This window comes from Ranitomeya imitator, chromosome 3 (genome assembly GCF_032444005.1).
Source record: "Ranitomeya imitator isolate aRanImi1 chromosome 3, aRanImi1.pri, whole genome shotgun sequence".
NCBI classification, from domain to species: Eukaryota; Metazoa; Chordata; class Amphibia; order Anura; family Dendrobatidae; genus Ranitomeya; species Ranitomeya imitator.
The window spans coordinates 337,533,549-337,548,673 of record NC_091284.1 but is presented as its reverse complement, the minus strand read 5'-3'; the positions used below and the strand labels follow the sequence as shown (position 1 = coordinate 337,548,673).

At 46.2% G+C, this 15,125-nt stretch overlaps 1 protein-coding gene across 2 annotated transcripts in view; it reads left to right on the top strand.

Moving 5' to 3' along the window:
• DHDDS (dehydrodolichyl diphosphate synthase subunit) overlaps positions 1 to 15,125 on the top strand; it is a 77,232-nt gene that overhangs the window by 32,412 nt on the left and 29,695 nt on the right. For both annotated transcript variants that reach the window (XM_069756756.1, XM_069756755.1), the window contains exon 7: positions 13,768 to 13,882. In XM_069756756.1, the coding sequence (XP_069612857.1) occupies positions 13,768 to 13,882 (115 nt within the window). The remainder of the gene's footprint in view (positions 1 to 13,767; positions 13,883 to 15,125) is intronic.

Sequence of the window (15,125 nt, the reverse complement as noted above, 5' to 3'; positions counted from 1 at the left end):
AGTACTTACTAATATAGTGTATATTGTATGGAGTGATGATGTGTGTGGCTGCGATGTATATTCCGCCCCCCTACTCTAGCAGGAAAATTAGAGAAGTAATGGAGCGAGTGGAAAGATGGGGGCCAACACCGTTAATGATTATCGGGGATCTAAATAACATCTGTGATGATTATTGGGACAAAAATAAAAATACTCAGAATAGGTCGGAGGGACACATTACAACATTTGGCACCTATATACAGGAGATAGGTATGATTGATCTTTGGAGGGTCAGACATATTGGGGAGAGAGGGTACTCGTGTTATTCACCAGCGCATGCCACGCTCTCTAGAATTGATATGGCTCTGGGTAACAGGATCTTAGACACACTGGTTGGGGAAGTGAGATATCTGCCAAGGGCCTTATCGGACCATAGTCCAATTGAACTAGAGGTTAGATTGGAGGGGACACGTTCGATAAGTGGGAGAGATTGGAAGATTCATCCTAATTGGTTACAGAGTATTGAGTTGGAAAGTATAGGACGAGAGGTGGCGGAGTTCTTTGTCTTAAATGATGGAAGCACTGACGCTCTTACGATTTGGGATGCAATGAAGGCGTATCTGAGGGGACTACTGTTTAGGGACATTAGTAGGTGTAAGCGGAGGACGAGAGAGGCAGAAAAGGCGGCAGTTGAGGAGTTGAAGGAGGCAGAAGATGGGATGGCCACACTGGGAACTCCTGAGGCAGAGAGAAGGATGAAAAATGCACAAAACCATTTGGAAAAAATTCTGTTAGACAAAGCTGAGAGGAAGCGGGATTTCCAAAGAGTGTTGTTTTATCAGGAGGGAGAAACAGTGGGACATATGCTGTCGGTGGTGGCTACTGCTCAGAGAGGTTCTTCATATATACACTCTTTGGAATCTGCAAGTGGAGGTAGAATAACGGAAACGCCTGAGATTTTGAGGGCCTTCGCGGACTTCTATGCAGATTTATATTCCTCCCGGTTTGGTGAATCAGTCGAGGATACATTGACTTTCTTGGAGGGTCTGGATCTGCCGAGACTGAGTGAGGCAGATAGGGAGAGCCTTGAGGCCCCTATCAGTGAGGAGGAATTGAGTCGGGCATTGATGTCCATGGCTAATGGGAAGGCGCCTGGGGTTGATGGGCTACCCGCTGAGATCTATAAAGGTTTGGCAGAAGTGTTGATTCCTAGATTAAAAATGGTACTGGAGGAAGCTAGGTCCCGAGGGTGTTTGCCAGCCTCTATGAGAGAGGCCATAATAGTGGTTATTCCAAAGGAGGATAAGGATTTGGGGATACCGGAGTCGTACCGCCCAATTTCCTTACTAACTATTGATGTCAAACTTCTGGCCAAGGTGTTGGCTCTCCGTCTCTCTAGTGTTATTGCGAGTCTGGTGCATTCGGACCAGTCTGGCTTTATGCCTGATAGGTCAACGGCGATTAATTTGCGGAGGTTATATGTAAATTTACAGGTGGAGTCTGATAACTGTGGTCGAAGAGTGATTGTGTCGCTAGATGCCCATAAGGCGTTTGACAGTGTTGAGTGGGGATACCTCTGGCAGGTGTTGGAATGTATGGGGTTTGGTCCGCAGTTTGTGGCCTGGATACAGCTGTTGTATTCATTACCGTCGGCTAGAATTAGAGTGAACGGGGAGCTGGCTAGGGGTACTAGGCAGGGATGCCCGCTCTCACCCCTCCTGTTTGCTTTAGCTGTAGAACCTCTTGCTGCTAAGATTCGGCAGTCTGATAGAGTCCCTGGGTTTAGGTATGGGAAAATTGAGGAAAAAATAGCGCTATACGCAGATGACGTTTTGCTGTTCCTGGCTGATCCGGATGATTCACTGAGAGGGGCCATTGAAATTGTCGAGAGATTTGGTACCGTGTCGGGACTAACAATTAATTGCGGTAAATCGGTTCTTTTTAGGGTGGATGACGTAGGAGAGAATGTGAGCGAGGCTGTTGGGGATGAGAGGCTTAAGGTGGTTTCCCAATTTAAATACCTTGGAATATGGATTTCGGTGCCAATTGCAGAGTTCCTACAAAGGAATTTGACGCCTGTTATGGAGGTACTCAAGGCGAAGGTAGATGCTTGGAATAAACTACATCTATCGGTGGTCGGAAGGGTTAACCTTATTAAAATGGTCCTGATGCCTAAAATTCTATATGTTTTACACAATGCACCAATTTGGATCCCTCGGGGGAAGTTCAGGCAGATTAATGCCCTCTTTAGAAGTTTGATATGGGGGAGACAATATCCACGTATTAGCCTGGAGACGCTTCAGCGACCCAAGGAAGATGGTGGTTTGGCTTTGCCCAACCCGGAAATATATTTTCTTGCAGCCCAGAGTCAGCATTTGAAGGGCTGGGCGCGAGAGGCGTCATCCAGTGCAGTACAACACCTAATGGAAGAGGTGACAGGCCGACGACCGGTGGTTCGGTGTTTGGGAGATGGCTCCTTGGGCGCTTTAGGGAAATTATATCCAACCCTGTTCCTGATTCGTAAATTATGGAACAGACTAAGGCAGATTCGTGGGGTTACAGGGCTGACTAAATTCACACCGATATGGTCTAACAACAATTTAAAGGAATTTGAGGCTCTGGGAGGACTGACGGAATGGCAGACTAAGGGAATTTGCTTTGTTCACCAGATAATCCAGCAGCAAGCATTGAAATCCTTTTCCCAATTGCAGGTAGAGTTTGGTCTGCGATCCACAGGGGAATATCAGTACGCGCAGATGAGACATGCCTTTAGAGCTCAGAATAAGAAAGCTGATATCAGGATTCAAGATGATATAGTTTTGGAGTATGTGTGTGGTGACGGGACTACAAGGGGAGTTATTTCTACCCTGTATAAGGACCTTATGCACACGTTTTTGCTAGATTTCCCTATTAAGGCGAGAGCTAAATGGGAGAGGGACGTGGGGCCGATGGAGAATGAAACCTGGGAATCGGTGATGGAGTGGGTTCCGCGACTATCCTTGAGTGAACCATATAGACTCTCGCAGCTATATATTTTGCACAGAGTATATAAGTCTCCGGAAGTGCTACACAAAGTGGGGTTGCGTGCCAATTCTGAGTGCCCGAGGTGTGCGAGTGAGAATGCAGGAATATATCACATGATGTGGACGTGTCCTAGGCTGGCTGCTTTTTGGGTGGTGGTTTTGAGCCGGGTTGAAGTAGCTTATAAGTGTAGAGTTCTTAGAGATCCGATAGTATGCTTGCTGGGATATGTGGAAGAAATTGGAGTTGACAATACCTGGAAGATTGCAATCGCTAGGCTACTATACATGGCTAGGAAAGTGATAGCACGAAATTGGATAAACGCTGAACCACCTGCGAGGAGGGAATTTCTCCAATATGTACAACATGGTCTAAAATTGGAAAAGGGGGTGTACAAAAAAAGGGGGAGAATAGAAATGTTTAATAGAATGTGGTCTCCTTGGCTTGAACTGGAATGAGGACTATAGAAGTCGGGTTTCTTAAGACCTGGATAAGGGTAAATTACTCGAGGCAGAGATGGCCTCAGAGGGGTGCAGATTGGGAATGAGCTGTCTAATGGGGGAGGGGGGCTGTTGGGGTAATGTTGGGGTTTATTAAAATAAGAAAATGTGTATGTGACATATTGTAATGTAAATGGCATTCTGATGTTCTTCTTTATATTGTTAATAAAAATCTATTTAAATAAAAAAAAAAGTCTGCATTTCAAAACGTCACTACTTCCCTTCCGAGCCCCGACTTGTGCCCAAACAGTGGTTTACCCCCACATATGGGGTATCACCATACTCAGGACAAACTGGGCAACAATTATTGGAGTCCTATTTCTCCTGTTACCCTTGTGAAAATAAAAAAAAATTGCTTGCTAAAACATTATTTTTGAGGAAAGAAAAATGATTTTTTATTTCCACGGCTCTGCGTTGTAAACTTCTGTGAAGCACTTGGGGGTTCAAAGTGCTCACTGCACATCTAGATTAGTTCCATGGGAGGTCTAGTTTCCAAAATTGGGTCACATGTGGGAGAGCTTCAATGTTTAGGCACACAGGGGCTCTCCAAACGCGACATGGTGTCCGCTAACGATTTGAGCTAATTTTTCATTCAAAAAGTCAAATGGCGCTCCTTCCCTTCCGAGCCCTGCCGTGTGCCCAAACAGTGGTTTACCCCCACATGTGAGGTATCAGTGTACTCAGGACAAATTGTACAATAACTTTTGGGGTCCAGTTTCTCTTTTTACCCTTGGGAAAATAAAAAAAATTGTTGCCAAATGATCATTTTTGTGACTAAAAAGTTCATGTTCATTTTTTCCTTCCATGTTGCTTCTGCTGCTGTGAAGCACCTGAAGGGTTAATAAACTTCTTGAATGTCATTTTGAGCACCTTGAGGGGTGCAGTTTTTAGAATGGTGTCACTTTTGGGTATTTTCAGCCACATAGACCCCTCAAACTGACTTCAAATGTGAGGTGGTCCCTAAAAAATGGTTTTGTAAATTTTGCTGTAAAAATGAGAAATCGCTGGTCAAATTTTAACCCTTATAACTTCCTAGCAAAAAAAAATTTTGTTTCCAAAATTGTGCTGATGTAAAGTAGATATGTGGGTAATGTTATTTATTAACTATTTTGTGTCACATAACTCTCTCGTTTAACAGAATAAAAATTCAAAATTTGAAAATTCCGAAATTTTCAAAATTTTAGCCAAATTTCCATTTTTTTCACAAACGCAAAAATTATCGATCTAAATTTACCACTAACGTGAACCCCAATATGTCACGAAAAAATAGTCTCAGAACCGCTAGGATCCGTTGAAGCGTTCCTGAGTTACCTCATAAAGGGATACTGGTTAAAATTGCAAAATAACGGCCAGGTCTTTAAGGTCAAAATAGGCTAGGTCATGAAGGGGTTAAAGGGCACCGATCTCCCCACACCATCAACAGACGAGCACATGGAGTGTCGCCTCCACGTATCCTCTTCTGCATCCAGGCCTAACGCCAGATAACCTGCCCTGTCCACCCGCAGACCTGAACTCTGTGGATGTACAGAGGCACCCTTTTTGGCGTTCGAGCACCCCCTCTGCATTGATTCAAGATGGCGGACGATCCCTCTCCACTTCCCTGGATCGAAGGTTCCTAATTTTTAACTCTGCACCGTCAAAAGAGAGCGGCAATGGCAAGAGACGGCTTTTTCCTAACCTGCTGGATGCAGCTACGCATTCTGCCACTTGGCAGATTAACCGGGTAGAATCTCCTGTGGTATACCTACCAGTATCCCTGCCTGATGTATCATCAATTAAAAATACCACGGTCTGTCAGATAGCAAATCTGGTTCGTTCCTTCTCGCGGCTTCGGGTTCAGCGCTCTACCCTCCCTAGCCGCCTCATGGATTGCTAGAGCAATGGTCTCCAGGTTGGAGACCTTAACTACTTTGATTCACACCAGTAACCTTTTCCCGAAGACAGTACAGCTGGCCAATTATATCTTTTGAGCGGGAGACTAACAAAGGATCGTATTTTCCCTACAGACCAAACCAGCAGTGTAAGGGTTGTCCAGGACAGTCTAGATCTAAGGGATCTTGGTTCCAAAAAGGGGAACGAAAAATAAGACCGATCCTGGACCGACCTCAAACTTCTAACAACCTTTGACAAGGTCCTCCTTCGGATGGAGTTCCTCCGCTCAGCCATTACTATAACAGAAATAGGTGGAGTTTCTGGCATCCATCAACATTTGGGATGCTTACCCTCACATTCCTATTTTTCCCCTCTTCAAAAATTCCTTCGCTTTTCCATTCGCGAACAGCATTTTCAAGTCACGACCTTACCCTTCGGCCTTGCTACCGCACCCAGAGTGTTCGCAAGGGTCATGGCGGCTGTCATGTTCCTCTTGCACCCTAGAGGCGTGGTAGTCCTGCCCTATTTGGTCCACCTGGGCTGGCAGCTAAACTTAGACAAGTTTTCCTCATTTCCAGCCCAGCAGATATCCTTTTTGAGGATGATCCTACACACTTCCAGAAGGATGGTAATTGTCCCTCGAGACAAGGTCGTGGCCCTTCAAGAGGGAGCATCCACAGTTGATCACTCATCCCCTGCTTTCATTCGATTTGCTAGGAGGGTTCTGAGGAAAAATGGTGACGACAATGGAAGCAATTTCCTTCGCTCCGCTCGTTTTCAGCAAGTCAAACAGACTTTCAGAGGGTAGTCTCTGAGCTCCTTCCTCATCCAGGGCCTTTCTCCTGGTTCAATGGTTATTAGTAACTACCAATGCCAGTCGTCTTCTCCCGATCATTGCTCTGGGGATCCGAACGGTACGACTAGTCCTACAACAGGTCCACTGCCTTCTGGCGGGTCACCCCATCCGAATTCAATTGGATAATGCCACGGCTGTGCCATACGTCAATCATCTAGCAGGTACCCATGGTCAGGCGCCATGACCGTGGTACCTCACATTCTCTGATGGGCCGAGATCTATCATTTGGTGCTCTCGGCAGTACATATCCCAGGAATAGAACTCTGGGCGGCAGACATATTCAGCCGTCAGGGTTCCGCCTCAAGTGAGTGGGAACTTCACCCTGAAGTCTTCCATCAGATCTGCCTTCACTGGAGCTCTCCAGTTGTAGATTGGATGATGTCCATACTGAACGCCGATTTACTCGAGTTCATGGTTCGGCCTCGAGAGCCATCGCAGTGCATGCTCTGGTTCTTCCGTGGTACCAGTTTCCATAACCCCTCTTCCACTACTTCCAAAAGCCTTTCGGAAGCAGAAAGGGCCCCAGTGATCCTTGGAGATCTGCACTGACCACATCAGTTTTTTGTTTGCGGAGCTAGTATCTTTCCATCTTATTGCAACAAAACTGCAAGTAGGGACTTTCTCGCAGGGAGTTTTCACATGTAGTTCTTCCCTATCGCATACAGTTAGATCTTTGGGACCTTATTGGTCCTGGGAGTCTTACAGTAGACTCCTTTTGATCTGGACAGACTTTTCTATCAGGGGAGGTCGCCCTTTTTTCTCTGCGATCTTGTCATCCTGATGAGTCTTCAGAGCTTACCGCTCTGTTCTTTCAGACTTTTTTCCTTTTTTACCATCAAGGCAAGGTTGTCCTCGGGCCATCCCCTTCCCTTGTTACCAAGGTGGTATTATATTCCCACTGTTACGAGGGCATCGTTCTTCCCTCCTCTCTTTCGGCTCCAGTCCACAAAACGGAATGGGTTCCCCATATTGTGGACGAAGTGAGTGCTCTGACTAGGTACGTATCGAGGACGGCGTCCTTCCGAAGGTTGGACACTTTATTTGGGCTTCCTGACGATAAGAGGAAGACTTTCTGTTGGTTGAAGGAAGGGTTTACCGTTTCATCAGCCATGTTGGCCTGGTGGATTAGTTTCACCATCCAGGAGTCCTTGCGTGTTAGATGTCAGCCTATCTCCCTGTCTATCGCGGGTTCTAGGCACTAGGCATCAGCAAAGCATGCTTGCAAGCTTGCGGATTCATCCAGTCCACATGCATTCTTGAAGCACTATAATTCCCACACTTCCACAAATGTGAGTCTGGGCAGGTGGACTCTGCAGGCCGCGGTGGCGCACTTGTAAGTAGCGGTTACACAGGGCCAGATCTGATGTTGTCCCCACCCAGGGACTGTTTTGGGACAGTCCACGGTCTGTGTCCCCAATGAAGCGAAGGAGAAATAGGGATTTTTGTGTACTCACCGTAAAATCCTTTTCTCCGAGCCATTCATTGGGGGACATAGCTTCCACCCTGTTATTAGTTTATGCATGTTTTCTAGTTTGACATGCTATACTCTCATAATATGATATGCTGTACTCTCATATGTTGTTATTGATCTCCTACTGCTTTTGCACCGAACTGGTTAGCTGAGAGCCAGCAGGAGGGTGTATACTGCAGGGGAGGAGCTAACTTTCTTTGTATCACTTAAGCTACGTTCACATTTGCGTTCTGCCGGGCTGCGTCGGGCGCAGCCGGGGCGACGCATGCGCCCCTATATTTAACATGGGGGCGCATGGTCATGCGTTTTGCGATGCATGCGTCTTTTGTGCCGCAAGCGTTAGGGCGCAGAGGACGCAGCAAGATGCATTTTCTCGGTCTCCCATGACAGCACTACGGAGAGAGGGGATCCGCCCTTCAGGGACAGGAAACCTACAGATAAAAGGGCGGTACCTCTCCCTCGCATCAGTTGGTTTCCCGTCCTTGAACAGGGAACCTCTTTCCGGTGGTACCTGTATGAAGACCGATGGACCGGGACCGGGCGGTCGAGTACCGGCAGCGAGGAGGCTCCTGCCGCGGCTTGTCCGGCTCCCGAAGCCGCCACCGCTGGAACCGAGGGGTTCTTCAGGGTGAGCGGAGGGAGAACGCCGCCGATTCTGAGAGAGGAAGGGGCGCTGGATCACCCGGAGCTTCTGTGCCGACAAGCGCACGCTCCGGGTGTACTAAGATGGCCGCCGCTCCGGAAATGCGGCAGGACTTCCGGGTCATCGCCGCGCGCATGCGCGGTAGCTTCTCTTCTCCCTGGACGTGACGCAGGACCGGAAGTGCGGGGGAACGCCGGAGGTGGCGCCAAATACAAATAGGGAGATGGTGCACACACAGTTGTCGCACCATCTCCCTGTAAATCATGGAGGACAGCGATCCACAGGAGCTGCAGCCTAGGCAGCAGCACCACAAGAAGACAGACCCTAAGAGCGCTAGGAGTGGGTCTAGCAGCCGTTCTACACAGCGCAGCAGGTCTGCTGCGAAGACTAGTTCACCTCCTCGGGAACCTTCCATTCCAGACCCAGGGCCCCCTCCAGAACCGGTACCTGCCTGCACGTCCGAATGGTGAGTTGATCTTCGTGAATGTATTATAATAGGGCTCCCTCTTCTCCCTTAATAGGGAAAGAAGAAGCTGGAGAAAAGGAAAAACAAATCCTGCCCCATCTGTGACAAAGCTTTACCAGTAGCCTGGGACAAAAAGCTTTGTAAATCCTGTATCCAGCGTGTGCTATGTGAGGAGACTCTCGACTTTGCATCAGAGCTAAAAAATATTATTAGATCTGAGGTTCAGAATGCTGTATCTTCCTCCAAAAAAGGAAAAGATAAAGTAAAGGAAACAGTACAATCCCACTCTGTCCGATCCTCATCTGATGACGCAGATTCGGACGATTCTGACTCCTCCCTATCCTCCTCCGAGGAAGATTCAGGCCGACATTGTTTTCCTCTCGAGGAAGTGGATGCCTTAGTGAGAGCTGTTAGGGCTACTATGGGGGTGGAGGAGCCTAAACCTGACAAAACAGCCCAAGACGTTATGTTTGGTGGCTTGGGACAAAAAAAACGGAAAACCTTTCCTTTAAATCCCAATGTCCAATCCCTAATTAAAAAAGAATGGGAAAAACCTGATAGGAGAAACTCTTCAGTGCCCTCGCTTAAAAGAAAGTATCCCTTCGAAGATGACGCATCCACTTCCTGGGATAAGGCACCAAAGTTGGATGTAGCGGTGGCAAAAGCCTCGAAAAAATTTGCGCTCCCGTTCGAGGACATGGGTACCCTCAGAGACTCTTTAGATAAAAAAGCAGACACATTTCTTAAAGGGGCATGGGAATCGGCTGGGGGTAGCTTGAGGCCTACTGTTGCGGCTACCTGCACCTCCAGATCTCTGATGGTATGGATCGATCAATTAGAGAGTCAAATTAGAGACGGGCTACCCAGGAATAAATTACTGGATTCTATTTCTGCAATCAGAGCAGCAGCAGCATTCCTGGCGGACTCCTCGGCAGACTCCGTACGGTTAACATCTAAGGCCGCTGCTCTCTCCAACGCAGCCAGAAGAACCTTATGGCTCAAAAGCTGGCCTGGGGATCTCCAGACAAAGCTAAAGCTATGTTCTATTCCGTGTGAAGGAAATTTTCTGTTTGGAGAGACCCTGGATGACATTCTCCAAAAAGCAGGAGACAAAAAGAAAGGGTTTCCAAATTTGGGCCCAGCCCCATTCAGGCAGTCCTTTCGGAATCGGAGATTTTTCCGCCGCAGACCCCCCAGGGAGCAGAATAAATGGGAAGAAGGCAGGAGAAGGGATAGAGGTTACCTCTTTGGCAACACCTCTCGTGACAAAAAACCCGCCAAATGACATTGTGCCTACGGTAGGGGGAAGACTCACATCTTTCCTTCCCGCCTGGGAGAAAATATCCAACAACACCTGGATTCTAAACATCATACAGTACGGTCTAAATATAGATTTTATTTCTTTTCCTCCCCGGAAGTACATAGAAACGAAAATAAGATCTTCAGTGGCAGAACAAGCAGCTTTAGAGAAAGAAATCATTTCCCTACTGCAAAAATCTGTGATTCAAGAAATCCCTCCTCAGGAAGTAGGAGAAGGGTTTTTCTCCCCTCTTTTTTTAGTACCAAAACCCGACGGGTCCTTTCGGACCATTATAAATCTAAAAAACCTGAACAAATACGTAAAAAATTACAAATTCAAAATGGAAACAATAAAGTCCACCATAAAAATCCTGTTTCCGAATTGCTACATGGTCGTGATAGACCTAACCGATGCATATTATCATGTGCCCATCCACAATCAGTCTCAAAAATTCCTGAGATTGGCAGTTCCCATAAAAGGACAATTAAGATTTTTTCAGTACAGAGCTCTTCCGTTCGGAATCTCTATAGCCCCTCGAATATTCACGAAGGTAATAGCGGAAATGATGGCCCACATAAGGGAACAAAATATATTAATAGTCCCTTACCTAGACGACTTTCTCATCGTAAGCAACTCGGCCCAAAGTTGCAAAGAACAGAGGGACCGGGTAATGACTATCTTGACTGACTTGGGGTGGCTCATAAACTTAAAAAAATCAAAGTTGGAACCCTGTCAAGTACAGGAGTTCCTAGGTCTGACATTAGACTCCCGAGTACAAGAATGCCGACTTCCAAACCCCAAAAAAGACAACATATTAGCCATGATAACGCGAACTTTTCACCATCCTTCCATGACTCTAAGGAGAGCAATGTCACTACTAGGCTCTCTGTCCTCATGCCTACCAGCGATACCCTTTGCACAGTTCCACACAAGAGAACTTCAGTGGCACGTACTCGAATGGCAGTCAATACTAAAAGACAAATTGGAAAGTCAAATCACCCTGAGTTCCTCAGTTATTCATTCCCTTCGTTGGTGGGCAGAGAGCCAAAACTTATCAAAGGGAGTTCCTTGGGTGACACAAATATCCCGGGTGATAACAACCGATGCGAGTCCCACAGGGTGGGGGGCTCATATGGGGGACAGAGTGGCCCAGGGAACCTGGTCAGTTCAGGAAATATCAGCATCCTCAAACCAAAAAGAACTTTGGGCAGTGCTTCAGGCTCTTCTTTCTTTTCTGACCTATATTCAGGGACATCATGTCCGAATTTTTTCGGACAACAAAGTGACTGTAGCGTATATAAACCACCAGGGAGGAACAAGGTCTCAGGCACTCATGAGTTGTTCAGCCAAAATTTTCAACCTTGCAGAAGAAAATCTACTATCCCTCTCTGCGCTACACATTCAGGGTTCAAATAACGAGAGAGCAGATTACCTGAGTCGATCGCTGTTAAAACAAGGAGAGTGGTCCCTAAACCATTCCATCTACGATCAGATCACAAAAATGTGGGGAGCACCGACAATAGATCTATTCGCCAATTACAAAAACAAAAAGGTGAAAAAATTCTGCTCGTTGAACCCGATAGGGAATCCACAGGCTCTAGATGCCTTTATGATTCCGTGGACTCAAAAATTAACTTATACTTTTCCTCCAACTATTCTGATCCCGGCAGTCATTCGGAAAGTCAGAGAGGACAAAACGAAAATGATCCTCATAGCCCTGTTCTGGCCAAAAAGGACGTGGTTCTCCTGGCTGAGGATGCTTTCGGTCTCGGACCCATGGGTCCTGCCGAATATACCAGACCTTCTACATCAAGGGCCGATCTTCCACCCACAGGAATCGAACTTACATTTGACAGCCTGGTTTTTGAACGGAGACTATTAAAAGAAAGAGGTTTCTCGGATAATTTAGTTACCACGTTGTTAAAAAGTAGAAAACCCATCACTACTAAAATATATGGGAAAACTTGGAAAAAATTTCTGTCCGTCTCCAAAGTAAAAGTCCAAGATGGGCCCTCAATTCCTAAAATACTGGAGTTCCTACAAAAAGGTCTGGAACAGGGGTTGTCGGTTAGTACTCTTAAAGTACAAATAGCAGCTCTAGGAGCACTCTATAACCATAATATTGCGGCCAACCCATGGATAATTAGATTTGTTAAGGCGGTGACAAGATCAAAGCCATTAGTCGCTCAGAAAGTGCCCTCATGGGACTTAAATTTAGTCCTCTCAGCATTAACGAGTCCTCCATTCGAACCCATAGAGACGATTTCCATTAAAACTCTATCACTTAAAACCATTCTCTTGGTAGCGTTAACATCCGCACGCAGAATAAGTGACATTCAAGCCTTATCCTCTAATCCACCCTTCACTAAAATATTAGATGATAGTCACTCTTAGACCTGACCCGGCCTATTTGCCAAAAGTGGCATCAAAATTCCATAGGTCACAAGAAGTCTCCCTGCCATCCTTTTGTCCAAACCCAAAAAATGAGAAAGAGCAAAATTTCCATAATCTAGACGTCAGAAGGTGCTTAATCCAATACTTAGATTCCACCAGAGAGTATAGGAAGGAAGGCTCTCTGTTTGTCTGTTTCCAGGGTCCCAGAAAAGGATTTCGGGCATCCAAGGGTACTTTGGCGAGGTGGATAAAGGAGGCGATAGTCTTGGCATATTCATCCTCGGGGAATGAGATCCCAGATGGTATAAGAGCACATTCCACAAGAGCAGTAGCTACCTCATGGGCTGAGAGGTCAGAGGTATCAATAGAGCAAATCTGTAAAGCGGCCACCTGGTCATCACCATCGACCTTTTTTAGACACTATAGATTAAATCTAGCCTCTGTGTCTGACTTAACCTTCGGACGAAGGGTTCTCGAGGCAGTGGTCCCTCCCTAAGCTTAGTCTCTGCAATTCTCTCCGTAGTGCTGTCATGGGAGACCGAGAAAGTTGTAGTTACTCACCGATAACGGTGTTTCTCGGAGCCCATGACAGCACTCGCTTATTCCCTCCCATCACGTGTGCGGTGAGCACCTTTAATTACATATAATTTATATGCTGTATATAGTTTGAGTATAGGCACGGGGTTCCTCTTTTAAGAAATGTTGTAATATGATTTTTTTCTCTGTTGTAAACTAACCTGGAGGTCCTCCGATGCTCTGTAAACCAACTGATGCGAGGGAGAGGTACCGCCCTTTTATCTGTAGGTTTCCTGTCCCTGAAGGGCGGATCCCCTCTCTCCGTAGTGCTGTCATGGGCTCCGAGAAACACCGTTATCGGTGAGTAACTACGACTTTTTTTTGCGTCCAAAATCCGGCAAAAAAGGACGCATGCGTCGCAAAACTATGCGTTTTGCATGCGTTCTTGTTTGCGTTGTGCGTTGCGTCGCCAACGTAGCCCCGCACAACGCAAATGTGAACGTAGCCTTAGTGGCAGCCTCCTAGTGGTAGCAGCATACACCTACGGTCTGTGTCCCCCAATGAATGACTCGGAGAAAAGGATTTTACGGTGAGTACACAAAAATCCCTATTTTTGAATTTATCAAATGGCTGCAATGAAACAAAGAGTGAAAAATTGTAAAGAGGTATGAATACTTTCCGTACCCTGTGTATATATTTAAATTAGCCTTTGTTATTTTCTAGTGATCTTTCATGTTTTTGTTACTTAGGGATGTATCAGAGAATTTGCTGGACCAGTGTTTGTACACGTCAAACTCCCCTGACCCTGACCTTCTAATCCGTACCTCTGGTGAAGTCCGACTCAGTGACTTTCTTCTATGGCAGGTAACAGTTGTTTTCCCAGTAATGGTGTGAAGATCTGAAGTTGTGGGTTATAATAATCACCTAGGCAGGTTAACAATGCAACTATTTTTTATTCCGTACATCCATGGTTTTACAACAAATCCAGGTAGATGGCCAAAATACAATGTCATCAGTACACAAGATCTCCTCCCTGGAGCCGATAGTCCCACTGCCCCAGTACAAGGCGTTACTCACTGTCTCCCAGCTTTTGGTTAGCCGACAGATTTCGTATCTCCCGCCAGTGTAGTTTGTAGTCACAGTCGAGGCTCCTCCAAATGATAGGCAACACAACCAAAGCCCATGTATCCTGCAGCAATAGTTCCAGTTAAGAAAGTTACTGAAATCCAGAAAACAAATTCCTCAACAATATCACGTGTGTCTAGCCCAGCCTGCAACTGATCTCCAAACTCCATAGGCCATCCATACATGTCCTCCAGGACGTCATCCTTCGACGTCACTCCACTTCGACGTCACTCCAGCATCTGCCTGATTAAACTTGTGGCGTCTTTTTCTCCAACCTCCTTAAATGTTTCCCTATAGCTCACAGAATGAAGCACATTCCATAAGTCCATCACCTGGGACCTCTGTGATGACGGCTCCCCTTGGTCTACTATCCCCATCCACACAATGGGCCTAGTAGCTGGTAGAGATGAGCGAATTTGCTCGGGTTCCATCTTATTTGGCAAGCTATAGCGATTGCCAAATAAGCTGCAGAGGGAACCCGGCTTCCTGGATCGCGCTGGCCGTTCACCTGTTTCACAGTCACAACACAAGCATGGAAAGCCCAACAAACCGGGAGGTAACCTGAGCAAATATGCTCAACTCTAGTTGCTGGAAGCATAATGAATTGAGACCTTGAGATACAGAAGAGATTGATAGGATTGCTTTATATTTACATTTGGTAATCTCCTGTCTGACCTTAGGTATACATAAAATCCAACCAGTACGTCTTCCTCTGCTTGCTGTTACTGAATAGAAACATTGATTAGTGAGGATGAACTGACGAGCAAGTAAATCACTAATAAACACAGCAAGAAAATATCTGATAAAGTACAATAATATTGATGTAATCAGTGCTGGAAAAGGTCTGTATCCCATAGAGGAGTGGACTCCACTCTACGGGCCTTGGTCGAATAGTCCGTGGCCAGTATCTCTCAAACAGTAATACAGTTTAAGGCTATGTTCCCACATTGCATTTTTTCAGCATTTTCTTGGCTGCATATTT